Here is a 19213-nt window from a genome sequence, read left to right on the forward strand (position 1 = left end):
TTCATTATTTGAAACTCGAAAAGGAATCATAAACCAAACAGTATTTCTTCAATTTTGCACTTTTATATTTTTTGCATTTTTTTTTTGGAAAGGGGTTACCCTTATGAAAATTTTCAATTTTCGGTGCCCCAAAAATTTTCGAGTTGTGTGCACAGTAATGAAGTTTATGGCGAAAAATGCGGGTTTACGCAATCCCTGAGTGTTTTACAAAAAAAAATAAGCTCAAAATTGCATAATTTAAAAAATCTATGTGATATTTAAGGTCGATGAAACTCCTTAATTTTTTCGATTTTCGAAAATCCAAAAGCATTTCATTATTTGAAATTCGAAAAGGATTCATAAACTAAACAGTATTTCTCCAATTTTGGAGGCTAATGAAAATTTTCAATATTTTGTGCCCCAAAAAGCAAGCTCAAAATTGCATAATTCATAGCCAAAATATCTACAAAATCCATGAGTTTGAAATTTACTTTCTTACGAACTTCCAAACTCTTAAAACACCTTTGGATTTGAGGATTGTTTTGCACTTTAGTCTATCTTAGAGTTTTTACTTGTTTTCGTATCAAATGTTTCTGTGGTATTTTTTAATTGAATTCCCTTATTTTGAATACAACCTCTTTACAGAGGTACACAATGCCTCTCGGACATAGAGTACAACATCCAGTGTGCTCGAAAACAACCTGTTATTAGCTGTTTTTGTTTTCTTTAAGGCTTTTTGGTACAATGAGTTTTATGAAGCACCTTACGATAGCAGTCGCACAACACTAATCACTAATCTGCGATAATCATAGTTGTTAATTAAACGCCCCATACAAAAAATGCGTACATGTATGAGATTTTCGCCGCAATCACTTTAAACCAATCAATCAATGATCAATGATAACAAAAACAAGTACCCGCAAACATTAATTTAACAATTGAAACCAAATGCCAAAATCTATACGCATTTGGGATTTGCGTTATACAATTCAATAACATGGGAGTATATATTAAAATTGAAAGAAAACAGAATATGAAGAGATTATTTAACAGCCATAATTACTTTTATGTTCAACGAAACAGCTCCCCCGGGCGTTAGTAATGACAACACAAAATAATAAAACCTTTCCCTTTATGTTGTCCATTTGGCCAAGAGGAGCACATAGGCAGTGCTTTGATGGTGGTATACTGGAAGTGTTTTTGACTGTCTATATTAATAGCAATTTAAAAATCATTAAATATAGATATAAAAACGCTGAGATACTTCATGCTACCAACTTAGTATGGCATTCATCATTGTTAGTCAGATTTTGCTTTAGGGGCAAAATAAGGGCGATAATGAATAGGTGATTGGTTGGATTTAAATGATGTTTTGTTGAACCCCTTATTAATTTCCATTTCATACAATGGCAAGAAATAGTGCAAACTAATCCTAGCTCACACTCGCATACGAATCAGTAGCGATATTAAAATGATTTATTAAGTTATTGGGAGTAAAAAACGAAAAAAATCAAAGCCCTAATACAAAATTTGGTTTGGAATTGTTTAAAAAATACTCGCATTTCTAATTGTTATATATAGATTTCTCTTATGTTGTCTTCAATTTGCTTTGGCGACTTTCTCGTTGTTTCTTCAGCAGCGTGACCATCATGGAAAATGAAGTTACCACCGGTACCATAATCGGCAAAAACAGCGGTATATAGATGGCATATTTCTGCTCGTCAGGGAAATACAATTGCGCCAAAAGGCTGGCATCAAAGAATGCCTGTTCCGATGCCAAGAAAGCTTGTTGTGCCAATTCGGAGGCCCGCATTAGTTGATGATTTGCCAAAGCCTCTTTGGCCTTTATAATTAGTTCGTAGGCCGAATTTATGGCCTTTCCCACATCATCATTTATAACAATGTAGCTGATATTGTCTGTAGATAAAAAAAAATATTATTAAAAATTTATAATTGGTTATTGATTTGATGTTTCTTTTTTCTTGCTCCATTTACCCAGTAGCTTAATTAAACTCTGCAGAGTGTTGGTTGTTGTGGTAATGTGTGTTACAGCACTTCGCCTCAAATAGGACTCATATTCCCAAAGACGAGGTGCAAGTTGTTCCACAGCAACAGTTTTGACACCTTCCGCATGGACCTGGGGATAGAAATACGAAAAATCGAAGAAATGAAAACTCAAAGTTTGACCAAAACAAACTCCAGTAGAATAGGGTGAAAATAACGAAACCTATGAATTCTAGAACGACCTGCAGGAGGTTGTGATTAAAATAAACAAGTAAAAGCGTGCTAAGTTCGGCCGGGCCGATTCTGATATACCCTCCACCATGGATAGTATTTGTCGAGTTCTCTTTCGGTAACTCTTTTTAGGCAAACAAGGAATAATGAATAAGAACTGTTATGCTATTGGGGCTATATCAACAGTTTTGACACCTTCCGCATGGACCTGGGGATGGAAAAATGAAAATCAAAGATATTAAAATTCAAAATTTGTCCTAGCCAAACTCCAGTAGAATAGGGCGAAAGTAACGAAACCTATGAATTCCAGAACGGCCTGCACGAGGTTGTGATTAAAATAAACAAGTAAAAGCGTGAAGTCATTGTGTAATATTTCAGTCCATTCGGAAAAGAATCGCACCTTGTAGGGGCTCAAGAAGCAAAACAGGAAGATCGGTCTATATAGGAGCTGTATCAAGCTATATATATTGAAAATCATGGGAGAAGCCGTTGTGCAAAATTTCAATCAAATTGGATAATAACTGCGCCCTCTAGAGTCTTAAAAAATCAAGATCCCAGATGGATTTATATGGCTGCTATATTAGTTTATGTACCGATTTGCGCCATACTAACCATAGTTGTTGGAAAGTCATAACAAAACACCTCATGCAACATTTCAAACAAATCGGATGAGAATTGCGCTCTCAAGCGGCTCAGGAAGTAAAATCCGGAGATCGGTTTATATGGCAGCTATACCAGGTTATTAACCGATTTAAACCGTACCTAGCCCAGTGGTTGGAAGTGGCACCAAAACACCATGTGCAATTATTACAGCCAAATCGGATAAGAATTGCGCCCTCTAGTGGCTCAAGAAGTCAAGACCCCAGATCGGTTTATATGACAGCTATATCAGGTTATGGACCCATTTGAATCATACCTAGCACTAATGTTGAAAATCATAACAAAAAAATTGCGCCCTCTAGTGACTCAAAAAGTCAAGACCCAAGATCGGTTTATATGGCAGCTATATCAAAACATGGACCGATTTGACCTATTTACAATCCCAACTGACCTACACTAATAAAAAGTATTTGTGCAAAAATTCAAGCGCCTAGATTTACTCCTTTAAAAGTTAGCGTGCTTTTGACAGACGGACGGACGGACATGGCTAGATCTACTCAAAATGTCATGACGATCAAGAATATATAAACTTTATGGGGTTTTAGATGCATATTTCGAGGTGTTACAAACAAAATAACGAAATTAGTATACTCCCATCTTATGGTGGGGGGTATGAAAATTGCATTGACATAAAGGGGCTTTAAACATGTGAGGACCGACACACTCGTGTAATCCTTAGACCAGTAGGGGCCGAATTATCGCAACCACATACGTGAACGAGTAAAATAGTTGGTAAATGTCTTCGTATTTACGACTAGTTTACACAAAATAAATGGGCACAAAAGGTTGAAATGGCTCAATTCATGGTCTTCAGAATTTGGCAAAGACAAGGCAAGGCAACATCTTAAAGGTTATGGAAGGAATAGTTCCCCTAGTTAAATTTTTATGGACTTTGAACAAATAATGCTATTGACAACGTAACCATGACGGATCCCAAGGGGTGCGCCAGGTTTTTCAACCGTCAATTTATTGTGCATGCCGAGAGTGATAGGGCTAAGGGGAGAGCCATTCGTCATATCCGTGGTCTCCGAGCCGAAGAGCAGCCATCACAGCTTACGGTGGACGAAGTTATGAATGTTATCCGTGGCGCCAAGTCATTGAAGGCGTTGGTCCCCGACGGAATCTCTACACTGATGCTGAAGAATCTGGATCTACCTGGAGTTGAGTACCTTAGTAATGTCCTCAACCTGTCTTTGAACACTCTTATAGTTCCCGATGTCTGGAAGATGGGCAGAGTGATCCCGCTACTGAAGCCAGGAAAGGACCCGAGTTTGGGGGTGTCGTACAGACCGATCTCCCTTCTCTCGCGTCGAACGCCTCAGTGTACGTGTACCCAGGCGTTCGATGTCAAAGGCGGACACTCTAAGGAACAACATTGAGGACCCAGGGTCTGAGATCTGTTTCCGACTCCCGGTTAAAAAAAATATCCTGCATGCGGAGATCCGGGCAATGACGGATTCGGTGAATTTGTATGGTATTAGCGCGAGTGTGGACTTCACTACGAATTGTTAGTTTACCATCAGAGCTACAACAACCAGGATGGTAAGACCACGAAAGGTCTTCGAATGTGTTAAGGAAAGAACGCCTCCTCGCATACGAATTGACGATAATGGCCAGAAGGCCGCCATTCAAAGCCTTTGGTAATAAGACGGTCCGAGTTAAAAGCGTGAGCCACCAACGCGCATGAGTAACTGTGGTACAATAAAACGGTCGATAGGACGAAAAAATTCTTTGGGGTGGTTTGGTTCTTCAGAACACGAGGCTTGTACTGAAGGGAAGTAGGAATTGGATCAGTAGGGCCTTTGGTATCCTTACGGGGCATAGAACTATGGACGCACGTATATATTGTAGTTGGAGGATTTTTCATGTCAATGGCCGGCTATCGGGGTTAACAGACTCTGACTCCTAGGATTATATGAGTAGCACGTTACTTTTTAATATTTAGAACGCACAACTAGTCGATTGCTGACTTAATTGAATGTCCATAGCGCCATGGGAGGAATTAGAATACGAACCTTCTTTTTAACCTATCCTATGTAAATTCGCCCATGAATAATCAGCGATATCGATCGGAGAGTCTCAGAGTGGAACGATCTTGCTCACACAGGAGCCTCCACACGAAAACGAGGATCGCCACTTCCACATGAAAATGTGGCTACAACAACAATAACTGTTCCCCAAACTTAAACATAAATACTAACCGAGGTCTCAACCAGGTTTAGCCTCGCCATGGGACTGCCTTTGTGGCTCTCGAATTTTATGGTAAACCTTGTCATCTCAACATACTTGATATTTTCCATCTTAACACTAAACTTACCTCCACGCTTATATCCAATAACTTTTGCAATTGATGCAACATTATCTGCATAACATCATTGGTTTGCACAAAAAATGAAACCCTCTGGCTGGGCTTATCATTGTATTCCCGGCATGTTTCCATAGAGGGATTGGCTATAATTATACCACCCCATTTGGGAGATATAAATGCACTGATGTTATCGGCAGAGGCTCTTTGATTTCTCTTATTATAAATGTAGACGGGTGCAATATCACATGGTGTTATGTAAACGATCAAATTGAGAGGCGTCTTATCCGTAATACCTGAGCCCAAGTTTTTTTCAATCGCTGTTATGATGTGTGGCAATGAAGACTCGGATAAAGCATAATGACGACCCATAAGTGAGTTATCACGCACCTGACGAAGATCAGCCTCAAATGCTAGCTGGTATTTCCATTGGGTGGTTAGGGTATAATTGGAAATGTGGGACACTTGATCTAAATAGGGTTTTAAATAAGCTACGAAAATAGAAAAATTGGTAAGGAAAATTGGTGGGAATTTTTATAAAATTCTAATGAAACGTCTTACTTTCCACAGCCATTTGTACATGCCATTTGGCGTCCATTATATCTGGGCGGGGATTAAGTACAGACACTGTGACATCATATTCAGCTTGCGGCGCTTCTGTCTTCAAAGCATCTCTCTGTTCCTTTGCCAATATTTGTTTAATACGATGTGTTTGCAGTATGTAGGTATTTAAGACTTGTTTTAGTTTTTTGGAAGCTGGAGAAAAATTGTGTGAATGTAGAAACTTTGCCTCATTTCATTTCTTAAAAACTCACTGGTATCACTGCGTATCAGAGCAGTTCTCTCATTTGTTATCAATACTTCCTCTTGCAACTTGGGCCATTCGATAAAAGCAAAATCACCTTCTCGTAGATCTGCATCCTTTAACAAAAGCGACTCCAAAGCAGCAGGGGTTCTAATGGTATTGGCCTTTTCAAAATTTGTTTTATGCAAGAATTCCAAGTTCCATATATCTGTGAAAAATATTTTCTTTTTTGTTTTATATAAAAATTGAATGGACATGTAATGAACTTACCACTTGTGGAGTACTCCTCTTTTAGTTCATTGATGAGTAAAGCTGCTCTTTCGTTTTTCACATTAAAAATGCCCACTTTGATTTTGATTTTCAATGGTTTATCGCTTAGCTCCATAATATCTGATGAGGGAAGGCTTACTCTGTAAATGGGGAAATCAATTATTAAACGAAAAATTAAACTATAGGCCTACTTAAATCTTACCTGTACACCTCGGTAGATTTCCACCACATGGGTACTCCAATAATTATGACCACTGTCATAAAAGCTATGGTAGCATATAAACGAAATTTATCTAAAATAGATGGACAATATGTATTTGATTACTGTTTAAGTTCAAATATTTTGGCTTGTTTCCTTTCTCTACGATAAGAAAAATCCCACACAAATAAAGACAACCCTTTCATAATAGAAAAACTAATCCTTTGTGTTTTATTTATTTTTCGTTTATTTTTAAACACCATCCTCTAACCACAATGCGTTCTCAGGCGCACCCAAACAATTACAAAATGTTTAACAAAATTATTTTGGGTCTTCTTTCAGTATGTAAAAAAGACCCATTTATGTGGATTCATTTCATATTCAATTCGTGGCTCAGTTTTCCCAAAATTACAGCAAATACGTGGACACCCTCGCCATCTATTCTAAAGCAATCCGCTACGTTAGGTTTGCACACGAAGTCGAAGTGAGAAATTGGCTTTCCTTCTATAGCGTGTAGCACAAACCTACGTTTGATGTTAGTGACCCATGCCTGGAATGTATGGGGATCGTGGGATGGGAACTACTGAGATACAAATCTACAATGTGTAATTGCTCTGGATGGTTGTTGTTGTAGCAGTGTGTTATACACCGGGGCGGCAGCCCTTGTCGATGAAAAGCTCCATCGGGTCAATCCGGTACGTACAACCGGCAGCCATGGGATTGCCTCTGGATGGTAGTTATGCCCTAGGTTAAAAGTCTGGTGATAATTGCTTGAAACTTGGATCCCACCAAAATTATGGACGATTGCAGACATCTTCATTGCGTAACCAGGCTTTTCCTACGACTTTCCTTGGATTTGGATGGTATTAACGCCCAAAACGCCTGGTACAACCAAGCAGATAAAGAAAATGAAGAAAGTTGGGAACCACAACATTGAGATAGTCAGCCAGTTTGTCTACCTCGGCACCGGCGAGTTCGGCACGTATGACACCAGTTTTGAAATAAAGTGAAGAATAATACTGACAAACAGATGCTACTTTGAATTGAGTAAGCAGTTAAGAAACCAGGCCACCTCTCGATAGACGAAGATTACTACCCGTGCTGTTATATGGTTCCGAGGCATGTGTACCTGTGAAAGCAGACGAGCCAGTGATTACAGTGTTTGAGAGAAATAATCTTCGTAAAATTTATGGACCAGTTTGCATTGATGGAGAATAAAGGCTTCGAATGAACCACGAATTGTATGAGCGGTATGACGACGTCACATAGTTAAACGTATCAAAATACAACGGTTGCGTTGGCTAAGTCATGCTTCAAAAATGAATGAGGAAGCTCCAGCGAAGAAGTCTTTTAAAGGCGATCACGTTGATTCACGCAAACCGTGACGGCCAAAAGCCCGATGGAAAGATCAAGAGGTAAGAGACACCTGAAAACTCATCCAGGCGCTTGAAAGCTATTCTAAGGTCGGCTAATAGGACAAATGTTCTGTCATAGCCAATTAAAATAAAGTATCCTTCAAACTCCATTGAGATGAGATCGGCTCCCTAAATTTCTCTCTATTTTCCAACCATTCGATTGGATAACCTTTTATCACGGGATGTATATTAGTCAAAATAAAGGCGATTAGAATGGCTTCAAAGAATAGATCAATTACCGCTACAAATAAAAGACCAGGGGGAGAGTTACAAAAATTTCGATTTCGTCTATATTTTTTGGTTTGAATAGACTAAAATTGGAATTTCAGCCCTTTTTTATCCACAGTTCGGCCCGGTAGCCGATGGAGACCGATCTGAACCATATACGACACGGATGTCGAAAAGCCTAACATAAGTCACTGTGTCAAATTTCAGCAGAAATCGGATTATAAATGCGCCTTTTATGGGGCCAAGACTTTAAATCGAGAGATCGGTTTATATGGCACCTATATCCTAATCTGAACCGATCTGGGCCAATGGAAGAGGGATTTCGAAGGGCCAAACACAACTTACTGTCCCAAATTTCCGCGACATCGGAAAATAAATGCGCTTCTATGGACGCTTGGAGGCCACCGTAGCGCAGAGGTTAGCATGTCCACCTATGACGCTGAACGCCTGGGTTCGAAACCTGGCGAGACCATCACAAAAAAAATGTCAGCGGTGGTTTTCCCCTGCTGGCAACATTTGTGAGGTACTAAGCCATGTAAAACTTCTCTCCAAAGAGGTGTCGCGCTGCGCCACGCCGTTCGGACTCAGCTATTAAAAGGAGGGCCCTTATCATTGAGCTTAAACTTGAAACGGACTGCACTCAGTGATATTTGAGAAGTTTGCCCCTGTTCCTTAGTGTAATGTTCATGGGCAAAATTTGCATTTGCTATGGGCCCAAAACCTTAAATCCAGATATCGGTTTATATGGCAACTATATCCAAATCTGGGCTTGACCCAACAATTTTTCTTTAGATTTCAAATACAGATATTCTTTCAAATTTTCAAAATTTGAACAAATGACAAATTACAGCAATTTTGATTCCCAAAGATTTTTGTATCTTAGCACTCAAGGTTACGATATATAACTCGTTCTAATAAAAAAAACTTGAAGATTGCATTAAATACTATTTTTAAGCCTCGGAATCGACAGCTGTATACTTACATACATATATTTTGGGGACTTTAAAAATATTCAAAGGCAAATTGACCGGCACGGGATATTTATGAGCACCACACAGGCTGAAACTTAGAGAAGCGCGTCTGAAAGCTACCGGGGGCGTACACAGATTGCGGATAGTGGAACTCTCCATTCAAAGTAGCTGCAATTGCAGCCAAGGACAGCAATTTCGAATTCGCATGGATTATTCGTATTTTAGTCACCGTTTTTTAATTTGCATTCGGATTTAAGCATAAATACTGAGTGCCTATGAGGCTGGATATGACAAGGCGAGGTTTTGGCTCCTTTAAATAACCAATGACCATCATGTTCCCATGGCGATCAGTCCTATGGACCGGAATGAGCTTGCTCACCTATAGATGCTGAACGAGGATAGCTACCTCCGCATGCAAATGTGGCTACAACAACAACAACACAATTTATGGCTAAACATGTTTTTGAAGCAAAATCTTTAGGATTGCGTCCAAAGTCTTTTTAATGGAACATCATTACTGCAAACATATTTAAAAAAATAAGCCTTAAAAAATTTTAGAAAAAATGCATGAAAATTGAAAGTGAAAATTTTGAGGAAAGGTCTTGACCCAATTATTTATCTTTGGCTTTCAAACCCAGATGCTTTCCCATTTCTGAAATTAAGCAATTTCAAGATCATCATTATACCCTCCACCAGAGGATGGGGGTATATTCATTTTGTCATTCCGTTTGCACCACATCGAAATATCCATCCCTATAAGGTATATATCATCTTGATCGTCTTAAAAGCCTAAGACGATCTAGCCATGTCCGTCCGTCTGTCTGTTGAAATCATGCTACAGTCTTTAAAAATAGAGGTATTGAGCTGAAACTTTGCACAGGCTTTTTTTTTGTTCATAGGCAGGATAAGTTCCAAGATGGGCTATAGCGGACTATATCTTGATATCTCAGGCCCATTAAAGCCAAATTTAATATTAAATTAAATTTAATGGTCCAAATCAGATCATATTTCGATGTAGCTGGGGCATAAATTATGCATTTTTCATCGGATTATGGCAAAAGTTGGTTTACATATATACCCGAGGTAAACGCCTTTTTGCTTGTTTTTGTTTAGCACACTACAATTGTGATTTTTAACCTTCAAAAATTCTATCGGTTTCTCCGCTTTGTCGCACGTATTAATTTTATCCCGTTCTATGCATTTTTTGACACTATTCTGCTATATAAACTTAAAAAATATCACCTCTTTTTTTCTAGGGTACGCACAATAGAGTAAAGCGGTTAGTGCTGGCTAATGCAAGATATATAACAATACAAGGGTGCTGAAAGCCAACATCAACATCTCCGAACAGAATTGCACAGTACGTTACTCAAATTAACACTCCTCAGCTAAAAGCCAGAAGTGGCATGTCGGAAGAGATGCCTCGGAAGTTTATAGCCGAACTCAAGCACATCTACACACACACCTGATTCAGCACATGGTCGATAACACACTGCAGGAAAGAGAATTAATGAAACTGTAGCATAACTGGTCAATTTTATACAGATGAGACGTCAACAATTTTATTTTAACCAAAATATCAAGTATTGAAACAATATACGAGGCTTTAAAGAAAATGCAAGTGATTGAAATACATGTCTTTATTCATAAAATTGTTGATTGTTCTCACTTTACAACATGTGTGCTATTATATGAGAATGGTAACAAATGTCTTCACTATGAAAAAAAATTAAAAAAGAAATTCCATTTGTTGTTATGAAAATAAAATAAACAAAATGAAAAAGGATGTAGTTTTGTAATGATTGGTAAAAATTATACAAACTAATAGATGTATGTGTTGTTATTTATGAGCTTCTCTCTGAGAAGATAATGAAAAAAAAAATATGTGTTGCAATCGAAGTTGATAATTCATTCCTTGTAACTACAAGAAATAACAAACACTGGTCCCTTATCCAAAGGTGTATTGCGTGAGACGTACTTTGTAAATTTTGTCGTTCCCTCGCAGCGATAGACAATATTTAGGGCGTTATCTACCGGTGAAATTGTCAATAGGACCGATTCGTCATCATCATCAAATCCTTCACCTTCCAGTGAATCTGTATCGCTCTGATCATCAGCCGCGGATTTTTGCGTTGGATAAGCATTCGCCGCAGCCCCATCGGTGTCAGGTGAAAGATAAGTTATGACGGCAGCACCTTCGGCAGCATTTAGGTAGTAGATTAAATCTAAGGTGTTATCGTCGCATATGGCACCATCTCCCAAAACGGTATAGTCTCCGTGAGACCATCTTTGGATTTCTAGAGTAAACATAGGATTTGTAGCATTATCACCGGATAAATCCAGATCTGTATAGTCTCTGAGCAGACTAAACATTTCGGTGTTTGAGAAAAGCTCAATAATTTGTGCGAGGGTTTTCGATGTTGTCTTCAAGTCAAGAATTTCAAAGTTCTGTGCATTAGCCGGGCCCTTGCGGGACCATAGCAGCTTATCGTCGGTAAGCAACTGCTTTAAGGCCTCTTCAAAGATCTCCCTGCGGAAAAACTCGTACAAACATATTTCTGAGTTGTCTTCTATCCTTTTTTGAATACTGCGTTTTGTGGTGGGTTTCAGATATACTTCATTTAACAGGCGATTAACCGAACACTCGGCACTCACTGCTATGGGGGGCTTGAACTTCAACTTGGAAAAAGGCCTCAGGGCATCGGCAATCAAATCCTCATTGGAAGCACCATGGAACCAGCCATTTATGGTTAGTCTTGGATAATCAAAAGTGGTGACTTCACCAACCTGATGAAACGATTTGGAGCCCACTTTGAAAAAGGCAAATTGATTATTTTTGGGGGATATTTTTCTTTGTACTGGAAACCTAGGCAGACATTTTTCATCACTAGAGAATATCTCCAAACAGCCACCATGCTCATCTTGCCACTCTTCATTGCCCTCCCAGGGCGATAAATAATAGATAAAAGCCACCTGGCGATCTTTCAGCAGATCGTCATGCACCAACAGGTAATCACCGCATGTATACATTGAACAGGAAGCCGATACATAATCCAATTTCAAATTTGTCACCCTCTCCAACCAAGGTCTTACCGATCTTCTTAGCATTTGTAAGAAGTTGGCCAGGAATTTGCACTCAATCATATTGGAAAGATCAGTGCTCTGATAGAATTCGTATAGATCCATTTGTTTGCGGGACCAATGAACTTTCTTCACCATCTCCTCCATTAACAGTTTACAACTTTCTTTGTTTTTCAATAGACCGGGTAGCAGACATATTTGAAATGGATCGTTATAGACCTCGACATTAGTATCGCTATCTTTGTAATCCTCTGATTGGTCTGAGAACCATTGCTTCTGTAATTTTGTGGCATAATCTTCGGAAGTATAACATTGATTTAGAGACAAATCTATTGTCTGTGGTTCCTGTGTCTCTTGTAGTTTACTAATTTTAGCTGGTTGTGGACCATCTTGAATTGCTTCAGCTATGGTATGACCATTTGTGCAAGAATTGGCGTCGCAACCACCAACAGCACCTCCGCCACCTGAAAAGAAAAAGCACAATGAATTTTGTTTCATTATTAACAAATATTCAACAGATGCATACCTCATAGTTAACACACATAAATTTCAACTTTTTTTTGCAATTTTTTGGGAAACAACACTTATAACGAGGGCAAAAGTAGGAAAAATTGAACTTATGTTAATTAAAAGACAAAAATAGACACTAATTTATGTTTATGGCGCATGTAAATAAAAAACTTTTTGTTTCCAAATGCGTATTTGCCAAAGTATCTTGAAGGCTAGGAATTTTGCGAGCACATTTCAACCGGCACCCCGTAAACCATCCTTAATTGTAATCTTATCACATATGAGAAAAACCATCATCTTAAGCAATTGTTTTGCACTCACCCTCTGTGGCATCATCCTTGTTATGATTGTGCGGTGACTTGTTCTCGCCTTTGGCCGTGTCCATTTTTAAAGCAATACCTTTTTCCCCAATTTTATATTGGCTTTATTGTTCAATTTAACTAATAAATTCCGTATAATGAATATGCTATGTTTTTGCCTGCTGTTTCCATTAAACTGAAAATTGAAGTGACATATGATTCGCCAAAATGCCAAGCGCAGCGTATGACGTTTTGTGTCCTATACCAAAGTGTTTGGTTCAACGCATGGCACAATTAGCAGGTAGTGTACCGTAAACAGCTGAGTACAATTGTTTCTTGCGAAGTGCACTATCTGTCAAGGAGTTTTGGTTGTGTGTGTTATACCACACAACAACGACAAATGGAGCGAACTAGTAACATACTCAAAATCAGAGTTGCACGAATCATTGATTTTGACAGATGGCGCACTCAATATTTTGTTGTTGGACAACAGCCACTACCTGTAAATGAATACATCTTGGTTTAACGTACGCTTTTACCACAACAATGTCCAAGTTTTGCTTTAGCAAGCGCTTGTTATAGCAAAATGTACAAGTATATACTTAGCGCAGAGGTTAGCATGTCCGCCTATGACGCTGAACGCCTGGCTTCGAATCCTAGCGAAACCATTAGAAAACATTTTTTAACGGTGGTTTTCCCCACCAAATGCTGGCAAGATTTGTGTGGCTATAAAAAGGAGGCCCCTATCATTGAGCTTAAACTTGAATCGGACTGCTCTCATTGATATGTGAGAAGTTTGCCCCAGTTCCTTAGTGGAATGTCCATGGGCAAAATTTGCATTTGCATATACATTAATTTGGCAGTATTTTTTTAAGGTTTTTGTCTTGTTACTTTATTTGTTTTATTTTTTCATAGTATTTGTAAGCCATTAATTGTTTACCAAAGTCAAATCTGACTGAAATAACGGAAATTTTAGTGCTCTCAAGCTTATAGGTGTCGGTAATTATTTTATTTTTATCCAAAGCAAGCAGCTCTGCCTTCCCTTCACGGGAAAGGAAATAATTCATATTTAGAAAATGCAAACTGCATGCCATTGAGAGCAGAATTCTGATTGCAGGATGGACTTAGATAATTCTCATTTATCAGTATTCACAAGCGCCAGCAACCAGTCTATGTGCCAAGTTCAAATTTATCAATACATAATTTATCTATGGCCAAAGTAGTTTTGAGTGCTGCCAAGTTCCAATGACCGAGTATTAAGGTAAAACCCCGTTTACACTGCTCATTAAATCCGGATTTAAGGCTCTCGTCAACTGATTTTATAAAGGGAAAACAGATGATCGAGCCATTTAATGCGGATTTAAAGAGCAATCTAAACGGGGTTTAATGGTGCGCACAGGTAAATTATATTTAGATAAAGAATATGAACTTCGCACATAAACTGGTTGGTGGCGCTTGTGAATATAGATAAATGAGACTTATGTAATAAAATGCCGCAAGCAGAATTCTGCTCATAATGGCATGTAGTTTGCATTTTCTAAATATGCATTATTTCCTTTTCCGTCAAGGAAACTATGGCGTAATGCATATATATAGGCTTTTTGCAGTAGTAGCTTCCAATATGTGTACCTTTTTTCTTTTCTTTTCGCTGTAACGGCTTGTACTATGTTCATTTTCACCGTTGAAACCCCGTGTTTTTCGCGATTACTTTTTTGAAAAACTACAAAAATTTCAATTATTAAATAACAGTTTTATTAAAACTTTACCACAAGTAATGAAAGAACGTCCTACTGAATAAAATCAGCAAGTTTTTTTTTTGCTTTAAAATCTATTATCTATAAAAGTAATCGCCGAAAAATATCGCGAAAAACGAATATAGTACCAGCTTTACATATGATTATTTTTTAATTTTTTCGGCAGAGCTGCTTGCAGGGAAGAAAAATAAAATAATTACCGACAACTATAAGCTCAGTGATTAGTGCAACTCTGATTTTGAGTATGCCTACTAGTTCGCGCTATTTTTCGTTGTTTGGGTGTTATGGTTCTTAACTATAATACACACACAACCAAAACTCGTTGACAGATAGTGTATTTCGAGAGAAAAAATTGTACTCAGCTGTTTACGGTACACTACCTATTAAATATGTCTTGGTTGGTACCAGGATTCACTAATAGAAGGTTAGGTCACATGTAAAAACATAAAGTGGATAGGCCCCATAAACATCATTAAGGATGCCAAATCTGACGATTGAAAATGTCATCATATAGGAGAAAACGTAAACAAAGAATGAATGTGAAAAGAGAACAAGTTGACATCCTCAATGCCAAGTACTGTCAAATATTAAAAAAAAAGTATATCGGCTGATCGCTTGGCTTAACCTTATTCAGTGAATCCTGGGTTGGTACCATGGCGAAACAATTAAAGGTTCTCATTTATACAATAACTACAAATCATATGGTGCAAGCTCCCATCTTGTCATCAAGCTGATCGTACTTTTGCTAACACACGCAAAAAAATTTGTGTGCGTACGCCTTGGTACCAACCCAAGACGGATTTAAAAAGGTGATCTAACGCGAACAGCTGTTAACAGCAGGCCAGGTTTGACGGTATTAAAATGTCAGATTTTTGTATGCATTCTCTTTGTGGTTATCTTCTTTCTCGCAGATTTGCTCCAAGTTTAAACAAGATGTAAGCAAGTTTAAGTGTTGTGCATGGTATGTATAAATTTACCTTTAGGAGGGGATAACCACCGCTAAAAACTGTTTCAGATGTTATCGCCAGGATTCGAACCCTGTCGTTCAGAGTCACAGGTGGACACGCTAACCTGGCCTCCGTATAAAAAAGTAATCGGTGAAAAATTTCGCGAAAGCAACATAATTCCCGCTATTATGGCAAGGCGGATTTAAAAAGGTGGTCTCACGCGAATAGCTGTTAACAGTCGGCCAGGTTTGACGGTATTAAAATGTCAGATTTTTGTTTGCATTCTCTTTGTTGTTATCTTTTATCTCGGATATTCTCCGCTCATGTACGCATACGTATACACACAAATTACATTGTGCGTGTCGGCAAAACGTTGATCAGCTTGATGACAAGATGGCGGATTGCCCTGTATGATTTGTGGTTGTTGTACAAGTGAGACCACGCAACCTGTGGACGCGACCGATAGCTCGTAGCTAAGCTTTTCGCGACAGCAATGAGCACTACACAAATCGGACCTCAATGTTCCAGCCTGTGTGGTGCTGATTGCAAACTGCCACTCAAACCAAACTAATCTAACCATCGTAGAAAGGTGTCAATCAACCTAATACATTTCAAATTGGGTATTTAAGCATGTTGTGGTATAGCCACATATTGGTGACTATTTTCAATGTCTAAATTCAATTCAAAATCTCTCGAGTGTTGTTACAATTTTGTTTTTGATTTATTAATAAACATATATTTTGTTATTTGGTAGATTTCGATTGCTAATAAAGGCACTATATTCGGATCCGTATCTCGAATATTTCAATAAATTTCAATGGATGCAAATGCAAAATACACACTTACGAGTATAATAAAAACTGTGTGTGCATGTTAAATGGCATCAGGACTAGGTAAAATAAATAAAAGAAGAATAAAATGAAAATAATATTTCCAGAACAATAGTAATACATTAGAACAGGACGATATTTTAGGGTGTTGCAACACTAGATTTAGGTATACGATTGAATACAACAGAAGAATACATAAAAAATAATAATTCTTTTAGAATAATACGAGTACAAATATTAATTTTGTTACACTCAATGGCCTCTGGGGGATTTTGGTTTAATGACTTTTTGTACCGAGTCCTCGTCCTACCTTTGATTGCACTTGGGTGGACGATTAACTATTTATGTAGTCTTAACTTTGGGACTCAAATTAAGGGTTTTTAGTTTAAAATTCGACATTACGATTATTTTGATAAGATTTTGAAAAATTGTTTAAATTTGTTACAAAGAAGGAGTAAAAGTTTTCTGGTTAAGACATGCTAATAAATTATACAAATAAATAAGGATTTTAAATATTATCTACAATATCGCAATAACTTAAACGTTTAATTTGTTCAGTGTTCATAGCACGTGTTTCCTCTTGATTCATCAACGATAATTGATAAGCCACCTCAAATGCTTGGCCCAGAGTTAGAATGATTTCGGTGGCTAACTCCTAAATATTAAAGAAAAAATTGATTAAAACATTTAAATTTATAAAGGGTGATTTTTTTGAGGTTAGGATTTTCATGCATTAGTATTTGACAGATCACGTGGGATTTCAGACATGGTGTCAAAGAGAAAGATGCTCAGTATGCTTTGACATTTCATCATGAATAGACTTACTAACGAGCAACGCTTGCAAATCATTGAATTTTATTACCAAAATCAGTGTTCGGTTCGAAATGTGTTCAAATTTTGACAAATTTTGTTCAGCGATGAGGCTCATTTCTGGTTGAATGGCTACGTAAATAAGCAAAATTGCCGCATTTGGAGTGAAGAGCAACCAGAAGGCGTTCAAGAACTGCCCATGCATCCCGAAAAATGCACTGTTTGGTGTGGTTTGTACGCTGGTGGAATCATTGGACCGTATTTTTTCAAAGATGCTGTTGGACGCAACGTTACGGTGAATGAACACATTTCGAACCGAACACTGATTTTGGTAATAAAATTCAATGATTTGCAAGCGTTGCTCGTTAGTAAGTCTATTCATGATGAAATGTCGAAGCATACTGAGCATCTTTCTCTTTGACACCATGTCTGAAATCCCACGTGATCTGTCAAATACTAATGCATGAAAATCCTAACCTCAAAAAAATCACCCTTTATTCTTTTTTTCTGATACACTTACCAAACTATCAACCATAAAGACGTGACAATAGTGGGTATCTTTTTCTCTTGTGATGTAAGCGAAATATCTCAAATCGTCGTTGTCCTGACTGACACAGTTGATATTTTCAATATCATGAACGCTTATTGTACTCTGGAATTGAAAAAAAAAAACAATAAATTAGTTCATAAGAGATGTCTCTGGATAGGATAGATTAGGTAAGAGTGGCAGTCCTTTACAGACTCTTTTAGACCGTTTTAAGTCCATTATGATACCACAGTAGCGACAGATCATGACTTCTGGCAGGAATCGAACCCACGACCCCTGTGCTGGTTGTTGTTGTTGTAGCAGTGTGTTATACACTGAGACGGCAGCCCTTGCCGATGAAGAACTCCAACGGGTCAACCCGGTACGTACAATCGACTGCCATGGGATTGCCCTGCACTGGTAATCCAAGCACGCTGCCAACTTGGCTACCGGGGCGGCCAATGATAGATAGGATAGCTTAAGTTAAATTAGGTAATGTTATATCCAGCAAAACTTTTTCTTACTTTTTCTTGATTGCTGCATTAAATCTCATGATTTGAACATAGGGCTATCGCACGAAATCCTTCTTTTTTCATCAGCCAATATAGTGCTATATATTCCACTTTTTAACAATATTTGTTTAAAAAAAAATACTAAACAAGTAAAAGCGTGCTAAGTTCGGCCGGGCCGAATCTTATATACCCTCCACCATGGATCGCGTTTCTCGAGTACTCGGTACCTATTTTTAGGCAAACAAAGGCAACAAGAAAAGATTGCTGTGCTATTACAGCAATATCAAGTTATGGTCCGATTCGAACCATTATTGAATTAAATGTTGGAGGCTAATGTAGAAGTCATTGTGTAAAAATAAGAATTACGCCTTTTAGTGGATCAAGAAGTAAAATAGGGAGATCGTTTAATATGGGATTTGTATCAGGCTACGGACCGACTCAGACCAAGTTTGACACGTTTATTGAAGGTCATCAGAGAAGTCGTTGTACAAAATTTCATTTCAAATTCCAAATCGGATAATAATTGCGACCTCTAGAGGTTCAAGAGGTCAAGACCCCAGATCGGTTTATATGGCATCTATATCAGGTTATGAATCAATTTCAACCATACTTAGCATAGTTGTTGGAAGTCATAACAAAACACCTCATGCAAAATTTCAGCCAAATCGGATAGGAATTGCGCCCTCTAGAGGCTGTAGGAGTCAAGACCCCAGATCGGTTAATATGGCAGCAATATCAGTTTATGGTCCGATTTGAACAATACTAAGCATAGTTGTTAGAAATCATAATAAAACCCCTCATGCAAAATTTCAGCCAAATCGGACATGAATTGCGTCCTCTAGTGACTCAAGAAATCAAGATCCAAGACCGGTTTATA

At 38.0% G+C, this 19213-nt stretch overlaps 2 protein-coding genes and 1 long non-coding RNA gene across 8 annotated transcripts in view; 1 reads left to right on the forward strand and 2 right to left on the reverse strand.

The window, feature by feature from the left end:
* The window catches only part of LOC106089183 (uncharacterized), an 80288-nt gene extending 69806 nt beyond the window's left edge, over positions 1-10482 (forward strand). The window contains exon 6 of the long non-coding RNA XR_009397056.1: positions 10324-10482. This is a non-coding gene — a long non-coding RNA (uncharacterized LOC106089183). The remainder of the gene's footprint in view (positions 1-10323) is intronic.
* LOC106089168 (prolyl 3-hydroxylase sudestada1) lies at positions 1438-13157 on the reverse strand. Of its 2 annotated transcripts, XM_013254962.2 has the most exons (8): positions 12980-13157; positions 6457-6547; positions 6255-6394; positions 5995-6192; positions 5741-5935; positions 5192-5670; positions 1975-2116; positions 1438-1896 (listed from the first exon to the last, which is right to left on the reverse strand). In XM_013254962.2, the coding sequence occupies exons 1-8, from the start codon at positions 13041-13043 to the stop codon at positions 1568-1570; spliced, it is 1638 nt and encodes a 545-aa protein (XP_013110416.2). In that variant the 5' UTR covers positions 13044-13157; the 3' UTR covers positions 1438-1567. The 2 variants fall into 2 exon arrangements, with proteins under 2 accessions (XP_013110416.2, XP_013110408.1); XM_013254954.2 differs by lacking the exons at positions 1438-1896; positions 1975-2116; positions 5192-5670; ... (2 more) ...; positions 6255-6394; positions 6457-6547 and adding an exon at positions 10722-12612.
* Positions 13158-16355: 3198 nt separating this feature from the next.
* LOC106089223 (ankyrin repeat and sterile alpha motif domain-containing protein 1B) overlaps positions 16356-19213 on the reverse strand; it is a 30334-nt gene continuing 27476 nt past the window's right edge. For all 5 annotated transcript variants that reach the window (XM_059362785.1, XM_013255038.2, XM_059362787.1 and 2 more), the window contains 2 exons: positions 17819-17950; positions 16356-17143 (listed from right to left, as the gene is read on the reverse strand). In XM_059362785.1, coding sequence (XP_059218768.1) covers positions 16997-17143; positions 17819-17950 — 279 coding nt within the window. In that variant the 3' untranslated portion in view covers positions 16356-16996. The remainder of the gene's footprint in view (positions 17144-17818; positions 17951-19213) is intronic.

The sequence above is a fragment of the Stomoxys calcitrans genome, chromosome 2 (assembly GCF_963082655.1).
Source record: "Stomoxys calcitrans chromosome 2, idStoCalc2.1, whole genome shotgun sequence".
Taxonomy (NCBI): domain Eukaryota; kingdom Metazoa; phylum Arthropoda; class Insecta; order Diptera; family Muscidae; genus Stomoxys; species Stomoxys calcitrans.